The sequence below is a fragment of the Poecile atricapillus genome, chromosome 10, assembly GCF_030490865.1.
Source record: "Poecile atricapillus isolate bPoeAtr1 chromosome 10, bPoeAtr1.hap1, whole genome shotgun sequence".
In the NCBI taxonomy this organism is placed as follows: Eukaryota; Metazoa; Chordata; class Aves; order Passeriformes; family Paridae; genus Poecile; species Poecile atricapillus.
Window position 1 is genome coordinate 14,700,556 of NC_081258.1, and position 26,513 is coordinate 14,727,068.

The 26,513-nt window shown below is 45.1% G+C and overlaps 1 protein-coding gene across 3 annotated transcripts in view; it reads left to right on the forward strand.

Moving 5' to 3' along the window:
- Positions 1–26,513, forward strand: part of PLEKHG4 (pleckstrin homology and RhoGEF domain containing G4) — a 90,504-nt gene that overhangs the window by 31,801 nt on the left and 32,190 nt on the right. For all 3 annotated transcript variants that reach the window (XM_058845660.1, XM_058845661.1, XM_058845662.1), the window contains exons 6-10: positions 914–1,007; positions 6,241–6,327; positions 8,126–8,242; positions 10,469–10,567; positions 11,561–11,709. In XM_058845660.1, coding sequence (XP_058701643.1) covers positions 914–1,007; positions 6,241–6,327; positions 8,126–8,242; positions 10,469–10,567; positions 11,561–11,709 — 546 coding nt within the window. The remainder of the gene's footprint in view (positions 1–913; positions 1,008–6,240; positions 6,328–8,125; positions 8,243–10,468; positions 10,568–11,560; positions 11,710–26,513) is intronic.

Sequence of the window (26,513 nt, forward strand, 5' to 3'; positions counted from 1 at the left end):
TGCTAGGGTGAACAAGCTTGTGTTCAGCAATCACTTCACCTATTCTGTGCATGCTGTGTGCACATGATGTGATATAATTGGGTATGTACTGAATGTTTTCATGTGTACCATGAATCCAAGCCATTCTTGCTATCCTTCATCAGTTCACAAAATGCAATTTGGGAGCTATCATGGGGCAGTCATGCAGCAGCTCTGTGACAGTGTTGTGACATGATATTTTAAAGCCAGGCCTCCAAGCTAAAGGAAGGGAGGATCTGCAAGGGTTGAGAGTCTGCCTTGATGTCTGGCTGAAAATTGTGTTTGGAGTCTGCAGGCTGGAGTTTGCTGGAGCTTCTCTTCCTTTTAGTATGACAGACTCTTCCTTTCCAGCTCATCACTATGTTGTAAAGCTAACTCTGATAGTGATTTTTTTTTTTTTTGAGGCCTTTAAACCATTCATAAGGGGAGCAGGTTTAACCCACGAGAAACTCATGCTTTGTTTCTTATGCTCCTTCCTCCAAATCTGATTCTGGATGAGATAGGCTTTGGGTCTGCTCCAGACTGGCTGCTCTTCTGAAACAGTGAGGCTGAAACCAAGCTTGTCCCTGAGCACAATTAGGAAGAATTGGTTTTCCTGTGTTGATAATCCAGTGGGCATCAGCACCTTTGCCATCAGTGACATATTCTAGAAACAGGAGAAATGGGAAATTTGGTGGAAGTCATAGAATCATATGGCAAAGGTGAAAACTGAGCAATCAGTTGGTGTTTTCAGTGTATATATTTTGTTTAGGAAGAGGTGGCCAGTTAGTTCCTGTTATTATGAAACCATAATATGTACTGTTTTTTCACCCTGCCCTGCCTACAGGTTCTGTTTCCATAGTCTTGTTAATTTTCATTGGTGACAAAGTTGACCTTTTTGTCTTTGTCCTTGCAGACCAGAATGTCAGGCTTTGGGTCTCACCGTTCTTGTGGATGCTCGTCGCTGTTCACCCTTTCCTGCTCTCTTGAAGGTGTTCAGCACATTGCAGGTGAGCCTCAAGCTTGAGCAAAGGAACACTGGCTGGCCTGCTGTCATGGTTGGATGCTACATCTCCATCTGCTGCTTATTTCTCCATCTGCCACTTGGCTTGCAGTTGGCTTTGGGAGGTGGAGATACGCACCCAGCCCTGCTTTAGGAGGATGACCTGGACTTGCCAGACTGCAGACAAAGCAAGAAGCCTAAGCAAGTCTGAGTTAGGGGAGAACACCCCTCCCCACCCCTCCAAATTTGCTCTCATCTCAGTGCTGAGAGCAGCCCATATCCAAGTCTCAATGCTGTCATGAATTATCCTGCTTGGAGGTGTTGTCCCATGCAGTGAGGGGCTGTGTGAAATGTGCAGGGATTTTTGCCTGCCACAGAGAAGGGAGGAAGAGAAGCCTCTGCCTGCTGCCATGGGAAGGATGCTGTTTGCTATGCCAGGTGTAAAAGCACGTGCAGCTGTTGATGTGGCTGTTGGTGAATGATTAGAATCGAATGTGCTGTAACTCTATATTGCTTCAGGTCAAAGGCTTTCATATCAGTCACTTGGGAAGCCAGTGGGTTGTGTTACCCCCCTTCCCAGACAGAAACTATCTGCTGCTATTAGGAAGCCAAGGAGATGTTGTAGTGATGACTAATCTTGTTTAAGCAGGTGTTCCTTTTAAATCAGAGCTAAGTCTCTTAGGACTCAAACTCTGCAAACTGGAAAAGGGCAATGTTTTAATGAAGCTGATGTCTGTGGTTTATGTGCTTCAGTGCCACATCTGAGAGTTGAGTCTGACTCAGAGGTCTGTCCTCCTGCTTCCTGGGCTGGGTGGAGCTGTGAGCTCTATCAGCGTACTCATTCTCTGTGATGGAGTAATCTGGTGCCCTGCTCAGTTCTGCTGAGGTAACAAGCAAATATGTTCACTTTTATGCTGTGCCTACACAGCAGTGGGCTTGCTAAAGCTTATGAGCATTTCACTGTCCATCTAAGTTGCATGGGAGTCTTAGTGGCCTGATTTGGAAATTAGTAACGTGTTCTGGCTGTCTCAATTCTCATAGAAGCATGGTAATAATGCCATTTTAACCTTAAGTTCACCCTCTGAAAGGAGGGAGGGGGGAAGCTTTTTGCTGTGCTGTGATGGCTGTTTGGCTCTGGGCCCCTCGTTATCAGGGTGGTGCTACAGTTCTTTAACAGAGTTTAATGTGTTGCAAGACAGATTGCTGGACCTAAGTGTGTGCTCCAGGTAACAGCGACTGACAGAGGCTGATTACTCTACTTATGGTTTTTTGATCCTTACACTGACTCTTCTGAAGATTCTGTAAAGGAGACCTGTTAAGGTAGCTCATCACCTAGTTATGGCACAGCAGTAATCCCTGGCTTCTCTGAGCCTTTTGGAGATCCCTCAGCATTTACTCTGTGATCCCATGGCAATGTTCTACTCTGCTCTGGAGCAAGGATAGAGTAATACAGAAAACTGAGTGTAACTATAGTGAGGTAATCTAAGTGTTCCAGAGTGCAGCAGGAAGTTTGGCCTGGAAGTGACTGCACTGAACAGCATCCTGCTGTTCTCAGCTCCACTTGTCTTCTGAGATGTTCCTAAATGTAATGTAAACTGTTTCAGTCTTTGGATTGCTCCGTCAGTGGTGGATGAAACTGACCTCTTTAGCTGTTTAAATTAAAACATACATTGAAAAATACTTGATCTCTTTGGAAATACACTTTCTTCTTGAGTTGGAATACCTTGACTGTGTGTTATGCCTCTAAGGTTACAGAGCAGATCACCTCCTTGGGGTCCTTTCTGAAATCCCTTGCACATCTCAGTGTGTTTTATCTCTGGCAGACTGTCTCCAGAGCTCATTTCTGTGCTGTCCTGCACTCTCCTTACACGTGATTTTACTTAATAGTTTCTGTGAAGCCTACCTATGATAATGTGCTGGAATCTGTTAAATGTTGAGGTCCAGCACTGCATGTTCAATTCTGAAGGGCTGTTTCCCTCTTGACCCAGCAGTGGGAAGCACTGCTTCACTGTGGGGAAGCACAGATCAGATGCCCTAATGCAGAGTCCCTTCCTGCTGGGATCTGTTAAACCTAGAGAGACTCCTGGGGAGCAAAGGTTCCTGGGTCAAGATCTGTCAGCCTGAGGAAATCTTCAACTTCTCCATCTTTCCAGAATGAATGCTTGATTGGAATTAAGTGCTAGTAGACAACTTTGGGTGCTCACAGGTTAGTTTTCCCTACAGCACTGTGAGTCTGTCAGTTGCTCTGTCCAGAACCACCTGGTAAACTGGTGGGAGCTTGTTCTCTCTGTCTTGAGGGTAGGGGCAGTTGCATTCTGTAAGAATATTTTTCCTCTTGGAAATTTGAAATAATTTTCTTCTTGAAAATATTGGGTGGCTGGGAAATCTTTGTGTCCCAGCCAGAGCAGAGGGAGTGGGACAGAATAAAAAGCTGCTGCAGAGCTATCTCAGGAAGAAGCAGGAGGAACTCTGGCAGCTCTGTGCGGAGGTGAAGGGAAGTGCACAGTGTGTGCATGTTGCAGGAATAGATCAGGCTTGTTCCTGTGGGAAACTGCGTAATGATGCTTTGGAGCAAGGATTTTTGCAGGGATAAATACTGTAATGTTTGGTTACAGGTTGTCACCAGTAAGCTCGGTGCTGGGGGGGCAGATCTTAAGAGGAACTTTGCTGCTCAGAAGTGTTAGGCTGATCTCTTGCTCAGTGAGCAGGCAGGGCATGGACAGTGGAATGTGTGCCCTGCCTTCAGTGAACAGGTATCTGTGGGATTTCCCTCTGCCTGAGTCTTAATAGAGTTGGATTCTTTTGAATTTCCCATATCAAATGTGAAGGCTTAATCCTATAATCAGCTGTTTGTGTGTTGGATTGAGAAAAGTCAGTTTAGCATTTGAAAGCAGAGAAGTTCTGTGCAAACTTTTCCATTCAAGAGGTGTATTTGCATTCTCATTTAATGGAGAAGTACAGAGGATTTTGGTCTGATGTTGAGGACCAGGGACCTCGTGCTATTCCATTAGAGTGGTCACTTTGAGACTGACTGGGGTGCCTGGGGACTGACTCTGCCATCTGCACAAACATTTCCTGGCAGCCTGTGCTTCAGACTGTGCCAGTGTTGTTAAGTCTGGCCATGGGTTTCCATTTGGAGCAGGAAGCCAGAAAACTGGAACTTGTCTGAGAAACATTGAAGAAAGTATCTAATTCTCTTTTAAAATAAAAATAATGAAAGGATCTGTATTTACCCTGGTGTTTTCTGAGCTCTTCTTGGTGCCCTTCTATTCTATGCTGTCCACACTGTAGCTGTTTTTGGATGTGAGGAGTTCACTTAGATGTGTGGAGATCTTGTTTCTTTGCTTTTATGTAGTTGGTTTTGTTAGCAAAGGTGGTAAGAGATTGTGCTTAAAGCTGCAGGAAAGCTTCCTGAAGTGGCATCCTGCTGTTCTTAGCTCTGCTTGTCTCCTGAGATGCTCTTGGTAAAGTGTTACAGTCTTTGGATTGCTCCATCAGTGCTGGATGAGACTGACTTCTCTGCAGCTGTTTAAATTAAAAAATATGGTGAAAAGTACTTGATTATTTTGGAAATACAATTCCTTGTTGAGTTGGAAAACCTTGAACTTTTCCCTTGACAGCTTTATTTGTGAATGGTTTTTCAGTTTCTATTTTTAGGAGTAACAAACAAATGAGTGTTTTGGCTGTTGTGGTAACCTCTTGTTACACCATCACTACCTTTATCCCTCACTCAGACTGCGCATCTCGTGACTGTTGGCATAGGAGAGGGATTGTGTAAGAAAAGGTTTGTTTAGTACCATCATCAGCCTTGAAGCTGTGTCCAGTCTTCATCCTTCAGTACTTTATAGCAGATAAATTCAGAGTTGGTGATGCAGCTGTAATATCTCCCCATCCTCTCTTCAGTATTTACCTAATGGGACTAATTATGCAATAAATCTTTTTTGGCCTTTTGATTTGTGTTCAAAGAACAGTGAAAGTGTGAATAATTCACTTTGGAGAAATTTTAGATGATTTAGAAACCTCCCGTGGTTTTGGAAGATGTTTCAGGTGGGAGTTTTTTTGCTTCCTGTTTAAAAGGACCGTGGTTTAGGACTGGATGAAAGAAAGGTCTTTTTCCTCTGTTCGGAATCTCTGCTGCTGCTTTCTCTTGTAGAATTGTAGCTCCTTGAGCTGGCATTTTCTCTTATTTGCTGAGCTGGGCCCAGTGTCAGGTTAGGTCATTCAGTCTCTGTTGGTCCAGTTCTCTCTGTACTCTGGCTCTGCTGCTCCTGGCAGATCTTTAACCCTACAAACTGCTGGAGCTGTTTATTTAAACAACTTTCCATTGCTGTTGTGGCCTGCTGTGTGGCAGGTTCCTTGCAGCTCGAGCAACACCGGAAAGGATTTGTTGCTTGACAATTACTGAGTTCTTTGCAGAGGCAAAGACCGTGTAGGAGACATCGAAATGGGATGGCTCTTGTTTAATCATGTGGCACAACAGCTTAAACAGCTCTTCTCCTTGCTTTCCTGGTCCATGCATCACATATGTAGGGAGTCCTGTCTCCATGGTCTGGATCTGCCATATTTCTCTCTTCCTGCTGTTCCTCTCTGCCTGTTTGTCACTTCCCTGTAGAATGCTTCTATAATTGGAGAGCTGCTCCTGGATCACTGAGTTTGAACTACAGTTGCCAAACATCCCTTGTATTTGGAATTTCTGTCAGTTTAACAGTAGAAACAGGATGCAAGTACTTGACTGTAAATTGGCAGTAAGTAGAGACAAGACAATGTTTTTGGCACTGGGTTGGGGGTGGAGGGGGGAAAGCCACTTCCTTTTGGTTAGGTGAAGTGACCAGGATAGTTGTCAGGAAAAACCTTGGACACAGAACATGGGTTTTTGTTGTTTTGTTGTTGTTTTTGTTTTGTTTTGTTTTTTTTAGTTCTTTTTTTCTTTCTTTCTTTTTTTTCCTCTTGACTCACTTCCCTGTGCAGAAGGCAGAGCTTCTTCAGGTGTCAACCAACACCTGACCTTTTCCATTGCTTCCTTAAATATTGCAGGACTAGATGATCTGAAGCAAACTACCTTAAAGACCATCACTTTGGTACTCTGTAGACCAGCCTTCTTTAATTTCTGGTGACTGCCTTCCAGACTTTGTAGATGCCTTTGAAGATGAATTTCGAACTTGTGTATGAGCCTGCTGTGGTACATTCTCCTTAGTACCCGAGGCAGATCAGTAATGGATTTGTGCTCTGTTCTGTTGTAGGAAATGGATCCTCACTGTATTCATGGTGTATTAATTCTGGTTGAAAAAGATATGACTTTTCGGATGGAGAAGCCACCAGCAGGACAGGTAATGGAACCATTTATCTGGGCTTTGCTGGGCCACTCTTGATACCTTTTATTTAACTCTCCAGACAGCAAAATTCCCTGTCATTGATGTATGCTTATTCTCACATGAAATTTCTATAGGTGTCTTCTGTGTTTTGTGGTTGTGGTCTCTATGGGTGTGGTATTCATTGGGTTGTAGTGTTTATGTGAGCTGAACAGATCTCTGTCATCTCAGTTTATTGCCACATCCATCAGTGACATTTGCGCCACAATTACGTCAGTCTGCTGGGGACTCAAAGCACAGGGGGTTTGTTGGGAACATGGATAACTGTATGGAGGAGCCCTGCACAATTAGCTAGAGATGCTTTTCATGTTCTCTCATTAACAAGGGGGGGAAATGCATAGTCAGGAAGAGATGACATTATGCTAAATCCTGAACTCCACCTTTAAAGGTGCTTGTTGCTTTCCTGGATTTTGCATCTCTTCTGTTTCCTCTCCTCATGCCTGCTGCTGCCAGTGGCTGAGAGACTTCTGCAAGAAGGGGGAGATGCGATGGGCATGCGTGTGACATTCCCTTTGTAGCTGAAATGTCTGGAAAGACCAACAGAAGGGAAAGTTACCACAGCATCACTGAACTCCCCCACTAGAAGTAAAACTGTCTTGGTATTCTATAGCTGTATGAGAAATGTAGGCTCCCAGCCACTCTGTGATGAGTGAATGGAGGATCAGACTTAATTGTAGTCCTCTCTCAGCTGCACCAAGACTGTTGCAAGCTACAAGAATGGACTGAAATTCTGTGCCTGCTGAAACTCCGTAGGCCTCAGATTAGGCCAGGAGCTCCCTTTTGGCTCCTGTGGATGAAGATGTTGTGACAGGCATCAGGTTTGCTGTGTGTGTGGTGTGGTGTCCCAAAAGGCTAAAAAATAACAAATGCTATTAGTCCATTTCCTTATTGCCCCCATGTGGAAACATTTGGAGTCAGAATGGGGGGCTGCAGGCATGTACATGCAGGGAGAGCTACAGAAGATATTAAACACATTGAACAAACACAAAGGGTGTAGGAGGGAACAGAGGAAAGTCTCCTAAACACATGGGCATGCAGGAGGAATTGGAAGCATCATCACAATTTTGTGAGGAGGTAGAAACTTCACACTGTGCATGTGTGGGAGTTCAATGTCTGCACCTGAATTTGTGTCTGGGCTGGTTTCCATGTACCTGCAGGAGCACTTGTTGCTCTGCTGAGTGTAGAAATGCTTTGAGGTCCTACAGACTTGAAGAAGGCAAGTTACCTGTGTCAAGATCCAAGAAACTCTAGGAGCAAATAGCTGCTGTGATGAGTGGAGAGATGAGGGCAGCGCAGAGGCTGCTCTGTTGCTCTTCTCCAGGAAGTGAGATGGGGAAGCTGGGGGGCTGGATTTAACCTCCCAGATTCTCCAAACAGATGTAAATCACAGCACAGCTGTGGGAACGTAAGAGGGAGTTGCTCTGCTTACACCAGGAGGTACTGGCTCTGGAGAAGGCTGGCTGCTGCCAGACTTCTATCACAGATGTTCTGCCTGGTGAAACAGCATGTTGTGGCCTGCATTCCTTCAGGCTTCACCCACTGAGCTGTTCAACAAGCTGCTCTAAGATTGAATTGTTGGTTTTTTTTCCCCCTTCCTATTGTAGTTATATTGCAGGTACACACTGCATGCTGTGCTTCTGTGCAAGATAGATAAAGAAACTATGGATTCTGCCTTTTGTTAACCTTCCCCTACTCCTCCAGTACTCACACCCTAATACAAGTGTGCTTTTTTGTTTTCCTTTCTATTTCTGTACAGTTTGAAGTTCTCACCTCCATGAAATCCCTCCATAAGCACATAGACAGCTCACAGCTGCCTCTAGAACTGGATGGGACCTTCCCATACTGCCACCAGGACTGGCTGAGCTTCCGCAGGGTGAGTAGGATGTCTTGTGTGCTTTGGTTTGCTGAGAGAAGCAATGGCATGGTAACAGATGGGAACAAGAGGAACCTCTCAACAGCTGAACCTACAAGCATTAAAAGACAATGTTCCTGTAAAGCTGTGAATGGAAATGAATCTCTGGTATCAAAAAATTGATAATACTGTCTTCCTAAGATGGGTACACACTGGTCTCTTGGTGCGACTGCAGGAACTAAAATTTTAGATTTTTACTCATCTGCTTGAACTGCATTAATTCTTTATATTCTTTCTTGCCTTCAAAATGTGGTCAAATCTGAAATAGAATCCTGTTTTGTTGTGATACACAGTGTCTCTTGAGTTAGATGGGAGGGCAGTCGTCTGAAACTGATCTCAGGAGAAGATGTTAGTATCATGTTGCCATTGGACTAACAATGAAAAACTTGAGTGTAATGAGTTAAATCGTTTTGGTTTTGGAGCAAGTTCACCAGATCAAGCTATTATCTCCTTGGTAATATCTGCAGTCCTTGCATTAGCGAGACTTGGAAGTTCTGGATAATCAGTTCAGAATTCTTCTTCTAAGAATATCTTTTACTTCCAAGCAGCAGGATAGACTGCCAGAAGCCTGCAGAGGCAGCATCCATGGTACTAATACCCAGCTCTGCGTGCACTTGTGCTGTGGAGGGAGCCTGAGTGCTGTCAACCATGTGCTTGTTGAATCTTTAAAAGCTCTGTTGAGTTATTTGGCACACCAAGACTAGACAGGATTACATCTCTGTAAATCTACACACAAGCTGGCTGTCTTCACATTGAGTTTGCTCACCCTGGTGGTTGACAGAATTGTCACCTCAGCTTCCAGAGGATCCAGTGGTCTTTTGGCTCTGACCTCGCTACCCAGAGTCTGCATGGTACAATGCAACACTTGAAGCAGATCAAGATGGCACTGATAACACCACTGTGCTGCTGGTGGCAGGCTTCAGAAGATAGGCTTGGCATGTACCAAATGTTAACTTATTTTTTCCAAATTACTTTAGAACCCTTTTTTTTTTAAACTTTGATCTAAATGTACTTGTATGAACCTGTGCTGGTGCAGTAGAGGTATAGAGGCCTAATCTTGGTGCCCAGAATTGACTTTGAGAAGTTGAAGTTTATTTGGCAGTGATGAAGGAGAGAAACTTTTCAAGAAGTTATGGATTAGTTTAATGGACAGAGTTGAGAATACCTTGAGAGCTGAGGTGCTCTGTGTGCAGAAGGGTAATTCTTGAAGGAAGGACCATAATATCAGGCTACTTCTTGCCTTAGCATGTAAAGCATTACCAAAGGGAGTTTGTATGGGAATCATTCTGTATAGAATGTCTGTTTATACTGTGTGTGATAGTGACCCCTGTGCTCAGCTCCTTTAGCTCTGCAGCTATGTGGCAAACAGCATTTATTTCCTGTCTCAGTGATCTCACCTGCATCCTGCCTGCTAATCTGTCACTGCTGGCCCTGTTCCAGCACTCCAGGGGAGGAGGGAGTTCAATTCAGGAAAGATTCAAACAGCTGCTTTTTTGTTTTGTTTTAAACATGGTTATTTTGGGATAACTGTTTCTCCCTTCTCTTGATTTAAGTGGCTGGAGGGTGGCATCTGACAGTATTCAGGGTTTACATCACTAACTTTTCTAAAAAATAGTGCCTCTTGAACCCTTATGAAATGTTTTGACTTTTTTTGTTTGTTTTTCTGCCTGCTTCCCTCCACCCTGAAGAGCGGAAGGATTTCAGATTTGTCCATAGGTTAACTTGCTTAATTTTGGAAGCTTTCCAGCTTCCTAATGTTTAATTTACACTACTTTTAGCATGAAATGTTTTAAAGTAGAAAAATTCCAAGTACTTGTTTTATGTTTTGTTTCTCTGAAATTCATGCAGTGTGATTCATCTTCATGGAAAGTTACAAGAAATGCTAATAGAAGAATGTGAGACATAAGTGGACTGGGTTTTTTTTTCTGTAAAACATGTTCCATCCAAAACATGAGTATGCAGGTTTCTAAGGTCTGCATAGAGGCCTTGGTCTAGTGTGATGCATCTGAAGCTTCTTATGGGCCTCTCTTCTTGCTGATACAGTCCCACTGAATGATCTAATTGAACCCTTGGATTAATGTGTTCGATCCTCTTTCATTTTTTTTACTCCTAAGCTTCTGCAAGCTCAGAAGACTTTCCTGTCAGCCACGAGACAATAATCACTGCCTTGGTCTTTTCTTCTCGTAGAAGCTGGAATACTTGCTACTACGATGCCAGGGTGTTTGTGCCTTCCTGCAGGGAGCTATTAATAAAATGGAAAATGCAAAATTACCAGAAAAGGCTGAGGTAAGCATCTTGGATCAGAGGTGGACCTGACACAGAAGAGAGCACAAGGCTGGATAGCTACAGAAAAGCTGTAGCTTTGAATTTGCAAGCTGTAGTAGCAGGGTTTCCCAGTTCTTGTAGAAGCTAATCCAAATAAAGTGATAGAGGCTTCAGTGAGTTTGGAAGCAGATTGTCTGATGCCTCAGTGTCACCAAGGAGATCTCTCCAGCTGGGCTTGTTGCTGATGGGTGCTTGCTCCAGCACTGGGGTGCATTCTCAGCAGCTCCAGAGCTCTGTAGCTGTTACAAACTTTGGTGTGCCAGGTACAGAGCAGCTGCCTTGGGCTGTGCCACATCAGATCAGCTTGAATGGCCTGGAATAAAATCTGGTGACAGCTTAGTTCTGTGCTGTGGTTACAGCTTTGCTGCCTCCAGTACACAAGTTTGGAAGTGGACAGGAAGGGGAAGGGACAAAGACCAAGCCTATGTGGTCACAAACTTTGTTTCTCTTGAGAAACTGCTGTTCCCCTGACATAGTAGGGAATTGCTGCCAACTCTGCACAGGGTCCCAATAGTAAATGATGAAGGATATGGTAGTGGCCTTCCTGCACACATCTGTATAGCCACAAACTCTTCACATGCATCTTGTCCCAAGGCTTGGAGCCATGCAGATCCAGGCTCTCAGAACAGTAGGAGCCAGGTGAGAATGGGAAAAGAGGCTGGAAAACTTATTTCTTCTATGCCTAGCTAATGGATGGGAACAACAATGGTGGGAATTGGGTCACAATTTTAGCCTGGTGGGGAAGGTATCAGGAGCATAAGGAGCACAGTTTATCACTTCAGCCTTGTCAGACTGGAGAGAAACAGCTGTTGGAACCACAGCTTCGCTTTTCCTAGAGCGGACCCAGGTGAGATGTAGTTTTGGTGTGTTTTGGTTTACGTGCTGGTTTTTGCCTGTTCCCTCACTGCCTGTAGGTTGCAGTAACTGTTTTCCTCACTCTTGTGATCCCTCCAGGATGCAGCTGTGCTGCTGAGGAATTCAAGGCAGTTGATGAAGAATGTTCTTGAAGATGGAAGTTTGGTCAAGGTGCAGCAGGAGGGTGGAGCACTCCTGGCCAGACTGGGGAAGGAGGAGTCCTGTGTCACCCTTACCCAAGACTACAGGTGAGCCCCCAGAGTAGGAGATGGAGATGGGCAAAAGGCAGGCACTGGGAGTCTCCCTGAGGTGCCCCATCGTTGCTGCAGGCTGGAGAAGAGCTTTGTGTTGCAAGGAGTTATGCTGAAAACAGCAAAGGTGAAGAATGTAATGAATTTTACTCTTGTTTTCTTCTTCACCAGTCAAAAAACTAGCCCAGGTGGCTTCACTTAGATGGTTCAACTTCCTTTTTCAAGCCAGATCAGGCTTATCTTCTGTAGTGAAGACAGAGCTGGATATTTTGGGTACCTATAAAACACAAGCCTTAATTGATGATACCAGTGATGAATGTTTAGGTGCAGGCCATTATCGCTGTGTGATTTCCTGAGGCACTCCTTATGCAAGGGGATTTCCAAGGACTTTAGCTGTGAGGAATGCTTGCTGGCTGCAGCAGGCTCTGATCTCCTCACACATTGGTACAGTTTGCACAAACAAATACTCATTGCCCATTTGTGAGGTTGATATGAGAAGCAGGGACTGAGAGAGCCCAGCTGTTTGACATCCTCAGGGCATTGCACAACTTGTGTTTGTGCTGTTAAAACACCTGAAGCCTATCAGCATGAGAAGGCCTCTGTGCTATGTGCTGTGCAAACAACAAGGTGGAAAGGCAGCCTTTGCACCCAGGAGCTTCCAGCCCAGTGTGAGATAAGCGCTGGCATGTGGGTGCAGATGAGGGCGCAGGGGCTGGCAGGGATGGTGTGGAACAGCTCTGTGCATCTGCAGCCTTGGTCTGGTTCAACTCTGTGTTGCCATCACAAGCTGAGAGGTTGAAGGGAGGGAAGGAAGAGAAGATAACAAAGTAGTTATGGAGTATCTCAACCAAACACTGTGAAAAGAACATTTCTCTTTTAAAATTCAGCAAGTGGATGATAGTGCAAGTTGCTACCTGTCACTGAAAGAAGAGGATCTACATTTTGGTGCAGAGAGGAGCAAGCTGTGTAACTGTTTCTGTTCCCTGCTTGCTTTGACTCCTGTCAAGAGCTCTGGCAGACTATGCAGACAGAGTTCTCTTGCTGAACTGGTGAAGTAATCTTGATGCAATTTTGGATTGAATTGCTACAGTATAATCTTTTCATTCTCACATGACATGAGAAGCACAATAATGCAGGTTTTTGTGCTTTGTTTTGTTTAGTTTTTAAATTATTATCTATTTCATTTTAAGCAACACAGCAACTTTAGAGTCCTAGGAGAATGGGGAGAATGTGCATGAGTTTTATGTTCTGTTTTGGTTTTAAGCTAAGCCTGTGTTTTTGTGCAGGGAAATTATCAACTTTGAGACCTGATCTGACAGAACCCCTAAGGATAATTAACTGCTTTGATTACTTTAGCAAGGGCAGGGCTGGGGAGTACACACAGAATTCTTTGATTGTACAGTGTTTGAGTGCATGCTGAAGCTGTGTAGCATGATCTCTGCTTAATTCGGGTTATATTCATTGCCTGCCAGTGTGAAGGGAAACTGTATGCCATGGCTCAAATATATGTGGCTCTCTGAAGCTTGAGGAGTGTAAATGAATATAGCAGGAGAAAGTGATTCTTTTCTAGGCTGTGGAGTAGTTGCAGAAACTAAAATTCATGCAGTATTTTAATTTTCCTCTAACTTGGGGCAGAGGACTAAAGAAGTCCACTCTTTGTTGTTTCAGGATCCCTTTAAATGGGGAAGCAAGCTCTATAACTTGGCTAGAGAATTCAGTATAAGACACTGTTGATTTTGGGTCCTCCAAGGCTTTGCACTTAGTCCTTTCCTATCTGACTTGCAGATATCAAAGGTTCTAAGCTCTGCTAATATTGTAAAGGTTAGGATTTTCAAGGCTTCTTTAATAGATATGATCAAAACAGGGTAGAGACAAAATATTGGAATTGGCCAACTAAGCATGGAGTGGCTGTTGATGTATGTAGGTCCAATATTTGATTTCTAACTGGTGATGTGTGAAAAGTGAACAGGACTACCTTTGTGTGTGCACTCAGCAGGGTTTGTGGTACTCTGAACTTTGAATTGTGAAACCTTGATCAATGCTTAACAGCCTAATTCCACACCCATTCTCCCAATACATGAAATAAATTATTTACAAAAAGCAAGTCAAATGGCTTTACTCTTCTAAGCTACCTTTTGGCTCTATCACGTGTCCCATTGTTGTCATTTTTTTTATGTCTTGTGTGGTGCAAAAGTCTGATAAAACAGAAACATGACTACCAGGACTTCTTAGTCATAAGCTGAGGCCAGTTATGAACAGGTGACTGTCTGAATGTGCAGGAATTACATATAAATAGAGAATGCAATTTTAAGAGCAGTTTCCTGGACTTTTGGCTCCACTTAATTAAAATATGCCAACTACAAGTGGAGAACTAAAGGTAAAATTGTGGTTTTTAAAATTTTTTTAAGAATAAAGATGACAAGTCCATCTGCATCTTCACCTTGGGATTAATCAAACAAGGCATTGACTTGCTTTTTTTTCCTAGCTGTCACAGATGTCTTTCTTGCTATTTCGTGGTTTCATGTGGAAAAAGAACACCGGGAGCTGGGAAGAATAGAGATGGATAAACCCTTCTGAAAGTGCCTGACCACAGGCTGGACATAATAACTTAAAACAGGCAAGGAAGCAGGCATGTACTCAGTGCAGTCAGATATTATCTGCCAAATGCCTTTCAAGAGCACATGGCAAACAAGAATTGCTTTAGTCTTTCTTTAGTAATGAAACTCTACTTGTGGGATTGGTTGTGGAACCTTCTCTGCTTGCTCTGCCCTCCTGGAGAGCAGATATGCCCTTTGGAGCATTTTGTAACACAGAGCAGTGGGATCTCGTTGCTGCTCAGATCTGACCTGGGATTTGTGAGGCTTTGCTGAGCCAGTGCCACAGGTTCTTCCCTGCAGAAGTTGAACTCATTCCATCATAGATGTGGGCATGCAGGAGGGATGTGCTGTGCTCCATCCATTTGTTTCTCGAACAGATGATTTAAGAGCTTCCAGGAGTCTCATCCTCAGATGCTATAGCACCACAGCAGTGGCTTTGACCCATAACTGCTAACATTGTGAGCTGACCAGGAGACTTAATATTCCTTTCTCCACCAAGTACCACTATAAAAGATAGCCTTACCTTTCCAGCTGCTTATCCACAAAAGGAAAGACTTCTCCAAGCAGTCTGTCTGGAACTCTGCCTTTTCCCAGCTTGGGAAGGAGGAGCTCAGTTACCAGAATACACATCCTGCAGGCAGCTCATTGCAGGGAGTTTGCTTAGGGGCTGTGGTGTGCTCAGCTGGTGTCTCTGAGATCTCCCACCTCCAGCAAGACCGGGCTGAATTTGGCCTGGAGTTGGTGTAGGTGTGGCACTGATGAGCCAGTATCTTTGTGGTGCCTCTTTAAGTGCTGTAATGATAGGGCTGGCCACCTAGAGGTGCAGGGGGATTGCTGGAGGTGGCATTGCCACTTGCTCACTCTTGGTGGATTTAAAGCCAGCACATTTGCCTTCACACCATCCACTGTGCTGAAGGCTCAGTGCTTCTCCAGGTCTGTTAGCTGAACTCTTTGAGGTTTGCTGTCCCAGTCTTTCTGGGGCTGAAATGCAGAGCTGTTTGCCTAGCTGAAGTTCCTCTTGGTAAATGTGGCCATATGGCACAGGGGCCTCCATCACTTCAGTGCTGTTAATACTTCCTTTTGTACTTTCAAACAGGAACTTTTTTAATAACCGTGATCTTTTTAGTAAGGTAGGTAGAGTTGGTTAGTAGGTGTAGCTTTGGCTTCTGGCTATCTGGTGTAGTGATAACTAACCTGTAGCTTGCAGGCAACTCACTGAGCCAGCAGTGAAATGTGGACTAATGTATTGCTGCTTCTGTAGTGGATGTCAAAAACTTACAGTTTATGATGGAAATATGATGGAAATATCAGAGAAGCCAGGCAGCAGCGGTGGGAGCTCTTGCTGAAGTGGGGCTGTGATGTGGGGCTGGGAAGCAAGGCCATGATCCTTTTAATCTGGTTTTTAGCCAGGTGTTTTTCACTGTTATGCTCATTATTGCTGCTCTTCCAGCATAGCCAAGAGCTGGAAACGTGTGCCTAGGCAAGTGCCCAGTGAATGCCTTTTGTCCTGCACATGTGTTAGGAGTCACAAGTGAAGAAGGTATAACTATTTTATATGAATATATAGATGGTTTATACTAGTATAACCAGAATGAATTTGCAGGCTCTATCATGAACCCCTCTTCTCACTGTGGCACAGGAGTGGGATTGTGTCATGCTCTTCATGGTGATGGGCAAGATAATCCCAAGCCTAGAGGTGAGAGCTGAAAGGAAAAAAAACCTCAGATGGTGAAGGAATGATCATGTTGAGTGCTTGGCTCTGTGCAACATGGAACCAGAAAAAGTTTAATCTCTTCCCTCAAGCTCCTCATCTGAAAAGAATCTGTGCTTGCAAGCTGTGAATAAGTGTCTTGGTTTTAGAAGACAGGTGTCTGCTAGGGAGAGCAGGAGCCTCCCTTGGGATGAAAGAATGTAGACCCCCTCCCTCCGAATTATTATAATTTTGAAATCAAGGGGCTTTCAGGCAGAGATCTGGGGATAGGAATAACAGTTCTTTACTAGTATAACCGGGTAAACAAACAAACAATAACTACAGCAATAACAAGAAAACAGAACCAGGGACCCCGGGACAGCTTTCTCGGCTGAGACGGGATGGAGGAGAGGCTTTGTTTTCACAAACCCCTCGGGCAGTCAGTCCCGGTGCTCCTGCAGGGCTCCGAGGAAACAGTCAGCTGGGACAGCAGGGACGAGCTGAGATCCTGGGCTGGTGGATGAGGTGTATCAGCAGCTCCACGGCGATGCCTGGCAGGACAGCGGGTGCGAGGCCACCAACCAAGAGGGGAGAAGGAGAAGAAGCAGCTCCGCGACCCAGCGCACGAACGTCCTTCTTCCCCAAAGCCGAGGAAAAAAGCCAGCCAAAAACTGTCCCCACCCTCCTTTTTCTGCCCCCTTCCCCGCCACCCTGGGCCCGGCTACTCTTTGTTCTTCGTGAGCACCCTTAAGTACCGGTAGTTAGGTTTCCCAGCACATAATGGGTAAAAATTCCCACCTAACCCTCAACACTATCCACCCCGAATTTTTTCCCATACCAAAATGTTACATCAAATATTAAACCTTTAAATTATACACTAACACATACTACTTTAACTATATACATATGTACATGCAGATACAGATACAAGCACAGTGTCATGGGTAGTTCACCCTAAAACCAGGTCCCCTTGAGGTATGCACCGGGTCTCTCCATCTTTTTGCATCACCCACCAAGTGCAACCCGGTCCTTGAGCAAAGACAACCCCACGGATTGGATTGTTTTTGCTGGAGGCAGAATTAACCCAAACAGTTTTTCCCAGCATACCTCTCATATGTACCACTGGAACCTTATCTCCATCTGTCGTTTTAAAGGGCTCAGATTGGGCAGGGCCTGCTCGGTTAGTGGAACCTCGGGTGTTCACCAACCATGTGGCTTTTGCTAAATTAATCTCTCAGTTCTTGAAAGTTCCCCCACCCAGCGCCTTCAAGCTGGTTTTAAGCAGGCCATTGCACCGTTCAACTTTTCTAGCAGCAGGTGCATGGTAGGGGATATGGTACACCCACTCAATGCCATGTTCCCTAGCCCAGCTGTTTATGAGGCTGTTCTTGAAATGAGTCCCATTGTCTGACTTAATCCTCTCAGGGGTGCCATGCCTCCAAAGGACCTGCTTTTCAAGTCCCAGGATGGTGTTCCGGGCAGTGGCATGAGGCACAGGGTAGGTTTCCAACCATCCAGTGGTGGCTTCTACCATGGTGAGCACATAGCGCTTGCCTTGGCGGGTTTGGGGCAGTGTGATGTAGTCAATCTGCCAGGCCTCTCCATACTTGTATCTGGACTAGCGCCCACCGTACCAGAGGGGCTTCAACCGCTTGGCCTGCTTGATCGTGGCACACGTCTCACAGTCATGGATAACCTGAGAAATACTGTCCATGGTTAGATCCACCCCTCGGTCTCGTGCCCACTTATAGGTGGCATCTCTACCCTGATGACCTGAGGCGTCATGGGCCCATCGAGCTAGGAACAACTCTCCCTTGTGTTGCCAATCTAAGTCTGTCTTTGACACCTCTATCTTTGCAGCCTGATCTACCTGCTCATTGTTTCGGTGCTCTTCATTAGCTCTACTCTTGGGGACATGGGCATCTACATGACGGACCCTCACAGACAGTTTCTCTACCTTGGTGGCGATGTCTTTCTACTCATCAGCAGCTCAAATTGGCTTTCCTCTGCGTTGCCAGTTGGCCTTTTTCCACTTTTCCAACCATCCCCACAGAGCGTTGGCTACCATCCATGAATCTGTGTAGAGGTAGAGCTTTGGCCACCTCTCTCTTTCAGCAATGTCCAGGGCCAGTTGAACAGCTTTGAGTTCAGCAAGTTGGCTTGATCCACCTTCTCCTTCAGTGGCCTCTGCGACCTGTCGTGTGGGGCTCCATACGGCTGCTTTCCACTTCCGGTTCATCCCTACAATGCGACAGGAACCATCAGTGAACAGAGCGTAGCGTGTTTCTTCTGCTGGCAGCTGGTTATACGGTGGAGCTTCTTCAGCCCGTGTCACTTGTTCCTGCTCCTCTTCATCAGTGAGACCAAAGTTTTCACTTTCAGGCCAGTTTGTAATTATCTCTAAAATCCCAGGGCGATTTGGGTTTCCAATACGGGCGCGCTGCGTGATGAGGGCGATCCACTTGCTCCATGTAGCGTCGGTGGCATGGTGAGTAGCAGGAACTTTTCCTTTAAACATCCACCCCAGCACTGGCAGTCGGGGTGCCAGGAGGAGTTGTGCTTCTGTGCCAATCACTTCTGAGGCGGCTTGGACTCCTTCATAGGCAGCTAAGATTTCCTTCTCTGTGGGAGTGTAGTTGGCTTCGGACCTTCTGTAGCTTCGGCTCCAGAATCCCAGTGGTCGGCCTCGAGTCTCCCCAGGCACTTTCTGCCAAAGGCTCCAGGACAAACCATTGTTCTCAGCTGCAGAGTAGAGCACGTTCTTCACGTCTGGTCCTGTCTTGACTGGGCCAAGGGCTACTGCATGAGCAATCTCCTGTTTGATCTGAGCAAAGGCTTGCTGCTGTTCAGGGCCCCAGTGGAAATCATTCTTTTTTCGGGTAACCAGGTAGAGAGGGCTCACGATCTGGCTGTACTCAGGAATGTGCATCCTCCAAAAACCTATGGCACCTAGGAAAGCTTGTGTTTCCTTCTTGTTGGCTGGTGGGGACATTGCAGTGATCTTATTGACGACCTCAGTGGGAATCTGACGCCGCCCATCTCACGTATCTCCTTCACCAGCACCCCCACCCACCCTGGGTGGTTCATTTCTGAGGTGGGCTGTGAGGCAGGGGCAGGCTCTGGAGCAGCACTCCCTGTCTCTGGGGCAGGGGCAGGCTCTGGAGCAGCACTCCCTGTCTCTGGGGCAGGGGCAGGCTCTTGGGCACCACTCCCTGTCTCTGGGGCAGGGGCAGGCTCTGGGGCACCACCCCCTCGCTCTGGGGCTGTGCCAGGCTCTGGAGTAGCACCTCCGGTCTCTTTCCCTTTGTCTCTGAAGGCTAAGTAGAACAGGCCTATCAGCAACACCAGCCACTGTATGATGTCATTAGCATTCAGAGAAGATTTTAACCCTTTGAAAACTGGCGGGGTAGGCCCAAGGAACTGGGTGAAAGGTTGGGAGAAAATTTCCCCAGCTGTCTTTTTCTCCCAGTAGGTACCATTATTAAAGTAACCTGAAAACCATCCAGTTAGTGTGTGACAGCTCTGAATCCATGAGCCCGCCGTCCAGAGGACGTTAAACATCCATGAATTCCTCACCTTATCAACCCACAAAACAAGCTGGATAATAGCCACAGTAGCCTTAGTTATAGGACCCATATTTAGGTAAGGTGCAGCAAATGGGAGAAATATAGCTGTGACCACATGGCCCACGAACCTGGGTAAGCTAAACAACATGGTTCTGCCTAACAAGGTTTCTAAATCCAGCACACAAAAGTTAGGTTATTTAAGAACTGTTATTCCTTTTTTGCCCTTTTTCTCTCAGTGCCCCACGTTGGGCGGCCAAAATCTGTCTTGGTTTTAGAAGACAGGTGTCTGCTAGGGAGAGCAGGAGCCTCCCTTGGGATGAAAGAATGTAGACCCCCTCCCTCCGAATTATTATAATTTTGAAATCAAGGGGCTTTCAGGCAGAGATCTGGGGATAGGAATAACAGTTCTTTACTAGTATAACCGGGTAAACAAACAAACAATAACTACAGCAATAACAAGAAAACAGAACCAGGGACCCCGGGACAGCTTTCTCGGCTGAGACGGGATGGAGGAGAGGCTTTGTTTTCACAAACCCCTCGGGCAGTCAGTCCCGGTGCTCCTGCAGGGCTCCGAGGAAACAGTCAGCTGGGACAGCAGGGACGAGCTGAGATCCTGGGCTGGTGGATGAGGTGTATCAGCAGCTCCACGGCGATGCCTGGCAGGACAGCGGGTGCGAGGCCACCAACCAAGAGGGGAGAAGGAGAAGAAGCAGCTCCGCGACCCAGCGCACGAACGTCCTTCTTCCCCAAAGCCGAGGAAAAAAGCCAGCCAAAAACTGTCCCCACCCTCCTTTTTCTGCCCCCTTCCCCGCCACCCTGGGCCCGGCTACTCTTTGTTCTTCGTGAGCACCCTTAAGTACCGGTAGTTAGGTTTCCCAGCACATAATGGGTAAAAATTCCCACCTAACCCTCAACAATAAGTATCTTATAAATAGATGGAGGAGTGAATTCTCCTTTGTTTGCAGAAGGCAGTATAGTTAGTCTCTGTATTTTGAGGGTGGAGTGGCTAAAGCCAAGAGCTGGTTTTGTGAGCTGGCTATTTTTAGTGTGGCTTGGTGATCTAGTTGGAAGCCCTGGGTGGGGACTTGAGCTATGCAGAGGTAATGGACAGTACAGAACAGACTTCCTGAGCAGCAGCTGCCAGGTTCCTGGTGGTGGACCTGACTGAGTTAAAGTGTCCAGGGTGATCTTACAGCTAAAAGCCTCCACAGTTCATGTTCTGGCTTCCACATGCGTTACTGAGACTGTGTCTGCTTGAAGCTGTGGCCAGTTAACGATGCAGTGGGGTGTAGCTGTGTGGTGCTGCAGACCTTGTGTTTGTGGATCTTCAGCAAGATCTTGCTAGTAGAAACTACTGGGATGTTACAAGGCGTGCATGTGCCATTCTGCAAAGTGGTGTATGACCTCCCTGGATGTAAACCTGGATAATGTACAGGCTCTCTGCCCCCTGCCAAGGGACTGCACAGCACTGTCTGAAGCTTGGGTAGTCAGAGAGACTAAGCTTAAGCTGATCATCCAAAATGTGGAACAAGTTGGGAGCAAGGTTAGGGGAGAGATAGGTGTCTGGTGTCTAAGTCCCAGTTTGAAGACAGAGATGGCTGGACTTCTCAGTTTGTAAGGTACAGTGTGTGCACTGTCAAACTGACAGCTGCTGCCATAGGCTGGTGGTCATAGCCAGGCAACTTACACTGGGAAATCCTTCCTGGAGGCATTACTGTCTGCTGCCACCCCTTTTCTCCTTTAGAGATGTGTCTGCTGTGGCTCTGTGTGTTTGTACATGCTTCAGAAGGTGTTAATGCTTGTGTCCCTCTCACTGATGGCAGTTAAACTAGTGCCTGCTCATCTTTGTGGCTGTCTGGGAGCTTTGGGAGCCTCTCATGCTACCACTTTGCCACAGTGTGTCCTCCTGACACGATCTGGGAGAGGCACCTTTCCTTGTAGGGTCCTTTCCATGTTCCTCCTGTGGACCTAATGCTAAAACTTCCATCTTGAGACAAGACATATATACTGAGTATACCTTTGAAGGTATGAAAAAACGTGCTTAAATTATGGCCTCAAAGGCTGCCACGAGACGCCTCTGCGCTGTTGCTGGTGACACAGAAGGTGCTGATGAGCACTAAGCTTTTGGCCAAGCATGGGTGGCAGTGCTCTTCTCTGGCCTTATTTGTTTGTGTCAGGTGGAGGGAGGAGCACAGGGCCATGTTTCTACCCAAACACACACTGTGCTACTTGGTATTCATTTTGGTTACAGTCTAACCTGTTCCCTCTGTTTGCGTGGTAGTTTGAGCCTAGTGAAAAGCACTTACGCTCGCATTAAACAAATCTTGCTGCTCCGCACATAAAGGAGAGTGGAGCTGGGGCTGTTGTCATTCTGAGTGCATGAAGTGCTGTGAGACGTCAGTTGTGGCATTTGCAGAGAGCTAAAAGATTGCAGAGTTCTGTCTAGGTAAGTTTTCATTGTCCTCTTGGGTTTTTTATGAGATTATTCCCCTCAGCTCCCTTTCTGTTTTTTTTCTGCTGTGTTATGTCCTAAATCTTCTTGGATTCAGTGAGAATTTACCCAGAAGACTCCAGTTTTGCTTGTTTTTGTTTGCAATGCTTGCCATGCCAATAGGGCATTAGGTAATTAATGACACACTGCGTTTTATCTGTTTAAAAATATTATGGAAAAAATTATGAAAAGTTTCCAGTATAGGATGTTAGCTGAACTGCCTGACATTCCTTCCTCAGCCCAGGCTATCCCACAAGCACCATTTTTTATATAACTATGTTGGGATGGATACTTCTGTTGCTGGGCTGGTTAATAGCACAATCCCTGCTATTATATGGATCATAGCCCTGGAAATGGGCAAAAGACGTGTCAGTTAAATAGGGATGTGGCTTTAAATGATAGTGTGTATATATTTGAGCAGGGCATCTTGAAAGCCTGGTGGTCCCAGCTTCAGGAACACAACTCTTAGACTGGTGCGTTTGACAAGGATATAAAGTATAAACATAAGCAAATTCATGTACATTAGACAAGGTTTGGAGATAGAAATTGCTTACAGCTGGTAGAAAACCACATCTTGAGGCTCAGTGTTCCCAGAATAGTGTTTCCAAATCATATCCAAGGCTCTCCTGCACAGGGAGCTTTCACCATAAACAGGATACTTGTTGGTTTGGGATTTCTTATGGCTTTTTTTTTTTCCAGTCAGTTTTATGGATCTTACTGGGATTTAAAATCAACTAGCGTCTGAACAGTTTTATTGTAACTGAATGCAAGCCAGACAGGAGAAAGAAACAAAGGTCACATCTTGGGACTGTGTTTAGACACTTGTTTAACTGTCTGCATTGATCCCTTGGCTTTTAAAGGAATTTCTGAGTGTATTTCTGCTAAAAACACATTTAAATGAACTGTGCTCCAGAAGAGAATTCTCTTGGCAGTTGTGGTCTGCAGTGCGTTGTATTAATTGGGTGGTTTGCTCCCAGGTCAGGTAACCTAGTGAGGAGGGATTCAGCCAGGTCTATGGTCTCAACCTCAGTGGGAACAGGCATCACACAGGCAACCACAGATCTGGTGTTTGAGCTCTGTGCCTTTGAAAGGACACCTTAGGGTTCTAGAAAATGTACCCAGTTCCTCAGCTACTTTTCTCAGGGGATTGAAACCATCATGGCTATTTGTGTGCTGCAGAGAATAATTAGTTTATTTAGCTGTATCTGCTTTAGCTTTGCTCTGGCTAGCTTGAAATTTAACCTCAGCTGCATGGGAAGCTCTCAGCTCAAAGAGCAGGACTGTGCATTTGAGGTTGTCCTCCTTTCATGGGATCATTATAAATATTGCACTTATGTAGGTTGCTACCAAAATGCAGTAATAACCAAGAATTTCTCATCCTGCAAAATGTCCCTCAGGCAAACAGGACTGTCCCTGCTGACCTGGAAGGATTTCCAGAAGCATTGCTCAGCATGTTTTAAGTGGTTTGTAGCACACATGTGCCTGGGTGATGTCTTTGAACTAATCCATCCTTTAAACCTCCTAGTTTCCAGATCCTATTAATTTTCTTCTAAAACCTGTAGGGACATCCATCCACGAGGGAAGTTCAGCACCAAGAGTGAAAGACTAAATGAGGCTAATGTTGTAACATCTGACTGTGTTCTTCTAAATTACAGAACAAATCAGATTAAGGATATCTTCTTTTCCCATGACAAATTAGCTGCCCTATACTTTCCCAAACCCCATCAAATACACTACCAAAATGTAGTATTTCCTTCCATCTGTGAGTTTTTGCCATTTTAAAATTGACCAAGGCTGGTCAGAGGATGAATTCATTATTTCAGCCCTGTTGTTAGATCTGCTGTTCTTGCTGTTTGTCAAAATAGTTCTTGAAGGGGCAGACAGTGCAGAATAGTGATGGCTCTGCTGCTCCCTTCCCTGTTTGCATCTCACTGACATTGGCAGGCATGGCTCAGGCAGCACCTGCTCTTTGATTCTGCTGGATCCTTCTTCTGTGGCCATCTATTTTTTGAAAACAAAACAGGTATTTTGCTTTGAAAACTAAAGTGTAACTCTCCAAGGCTGGCTTTTTTTGAAGAATGGATTGAGACAGAAATGGTCTCTCTAAATTATAGGTTTAAAATTACCCTACCATTATACAACAGCTTGGCACTTCTCCAGAAAACTGAAGACATTTGGAACCTTTTCCACTGAAATGATAATTGCCCAATGAAAACAGGATTTGGGGAAGCATAAACTTGACATCAAGCTAGTCCTTTTTGCTGTAAATTATATTGACTCTGCACTATTGCAAAATTGCTTCTTGTGATTTGACCATGGAAGAATGTAGTGAAAGACTCTTATTACCACACTCCCATGTGCAGGGAAATTGCAATACATCCACACAAATCTGAGCTGAGATGAAACTTTCCACTGACTTCAAACAACTCTGCTGTTCGTGCTCAGAGTTGCACAGGCCACTATTAAAATATCGTTAAAATCCTTAACAACCAGGTGTTTCCTTTGTGTGCCAGGATGGAAGTCACTTTTTTCTTCAACCAAATTTTCAATATTTGGTTTGTTTAGTCCAAGCTGCCTTGAAGGTCCTGAAGGACAGAAATTAAAAACTTCTGAGTCTAAACCTGAAAAAAAAAAAGAAATTTGTGTGAAGTATCATTTTTCCCATAAAACTCCGTTTCAGGATATTGTGGAGTTTACTAGTGTACTGGAAATCATTTAGGAAGTTTTTAAGATCTAGATCAACAAATGGGTGTGGGTGTGTGTGTAAATAGATAAACACATGTACAGAGGTTTGGGAGAACAGCTTAATGCCCAGTGAATCTTTTCTGGGAGCACTGAAGTGCCCAAGTGAATTGAAAAAACAAGCTTTCCCATGGACTCTGAGTGGTTTCTTTGTTTGGCTCAGTTTGCCTACCTACTTTATACTACAGCATGGAAAGGCTTATATTTTCCTCTGTGTAAGAGAGTAAAAGATGGATGTTAGTCAGAGAGCCTGTCTGGCTGGTAAAAGTGAACTGTCAGGGGCTGACAACATATGAATGGAGTTACCTTGGAGATGCAACAGAAGACCAACAACTAGACGTTGAGGTTTTAATGAATGCTTGCCAAGTGAGGCAGAACGTATGAAAACAGTGTGGCTGGTCCTGGAAACAAAGAGCTGAGGTTCTGGGATGCTGGAGGAACTCACGGAGGAGCAGGAATGGTGTAAAGCCACACCTGAAGTTGTTTGGGGACTCTGAACACAGAGGAAACGTTTTTTCTGTGTATGTTGTTTGCAGTCACTGAGGAAACCATTGGCAGGACAAGGAGAAGGGGCAGCCTTAGAGTGTTGAATTGTGGCTGATAAGGACATCAATAAATAGCCTGCTGCAAGCATTCACAGAGGAAAAAAAATCACTTAAATGACAAGAGTAAGGGATTTTGGCTTATATAACCCCAAACAGCCCAACTTACTGATAAGAATTCATTTCCAGCCTTATGAACTAAATTTTCTATCTAGTCCCTGCTTATAGCATAAACTCCCAAATGCATCCTAGACTGACTTGAGGTAAGTTTGAGATGCTTGTGGGTCAGTAAAGCAAAGATTTTCTGTGTGTGTCTTCAGTGACACAGTGTCACTTCTAGTACCATTGCATCAGCTGAGATAGGGGGAAGGTGACTGATGTGCATAGATGTGTAGATTCTGTACCTTTGTAGCTGCCACATGATTTACTGAGATATGTATTTTACAATTGCATCCAATGGGGCAAAGAGCTCACTTCTAAACTGGAGCTCCCTTCCACCTCCTGCAAAGGCACATAAAGGCTTGGTTGGATTGAGATCTTCAGAGGCAGGGTAACTCCTTCTATGGGAGGAATGTGTGGGGCCAGAAGTGTTGTTTGGGGTGAATTTTACTCTGTCCTTTAGTTGGGCACCAAGCAGTTCACTCAAGCCCCTTTTGCTGAAATGGGTTCCTTGGACTTTGGTTGGTGGACCAGCAGGAGTACTTTATTGCTGCAGTTTTGAATCTGACTTTCCCTGGTGGGGGGTTTGCTGATCATAAGGCCAGCATTGGTCTCAAGTGGGCTCCAAAGAGACTGGTCTTTTCCACAGTGGCACAGTGGAAAAGCCTCTTTACACAGTGACCTTGTGGTACACCTATTTCTGGTTAAAAAAACAACCTTGAAATATGGGTTTTGGTAGCTTTTTTTTTTTTATAATCACTTCCTATCACTCTACCTAGAGATTTAGGTAGATGTGTAAAATCTAGGGTGATTTTTTTTTTTTCCCCTGCCATGGTTGCAGTGTTGTCTTCAGGAAAGCCAGTGTTTTGTGACTTTGGGAAATGTGCTGTCTACTGTGCTAGAATCTGTAGTATTTATTAGCCCAGGTTGCTACTGACTCCTGTCAAGGAAAACTACTCAGACTTACAACAGTAGGGGGGTTGTTTCCTCTGGGTATGGAAAGGGGCAGAGTGG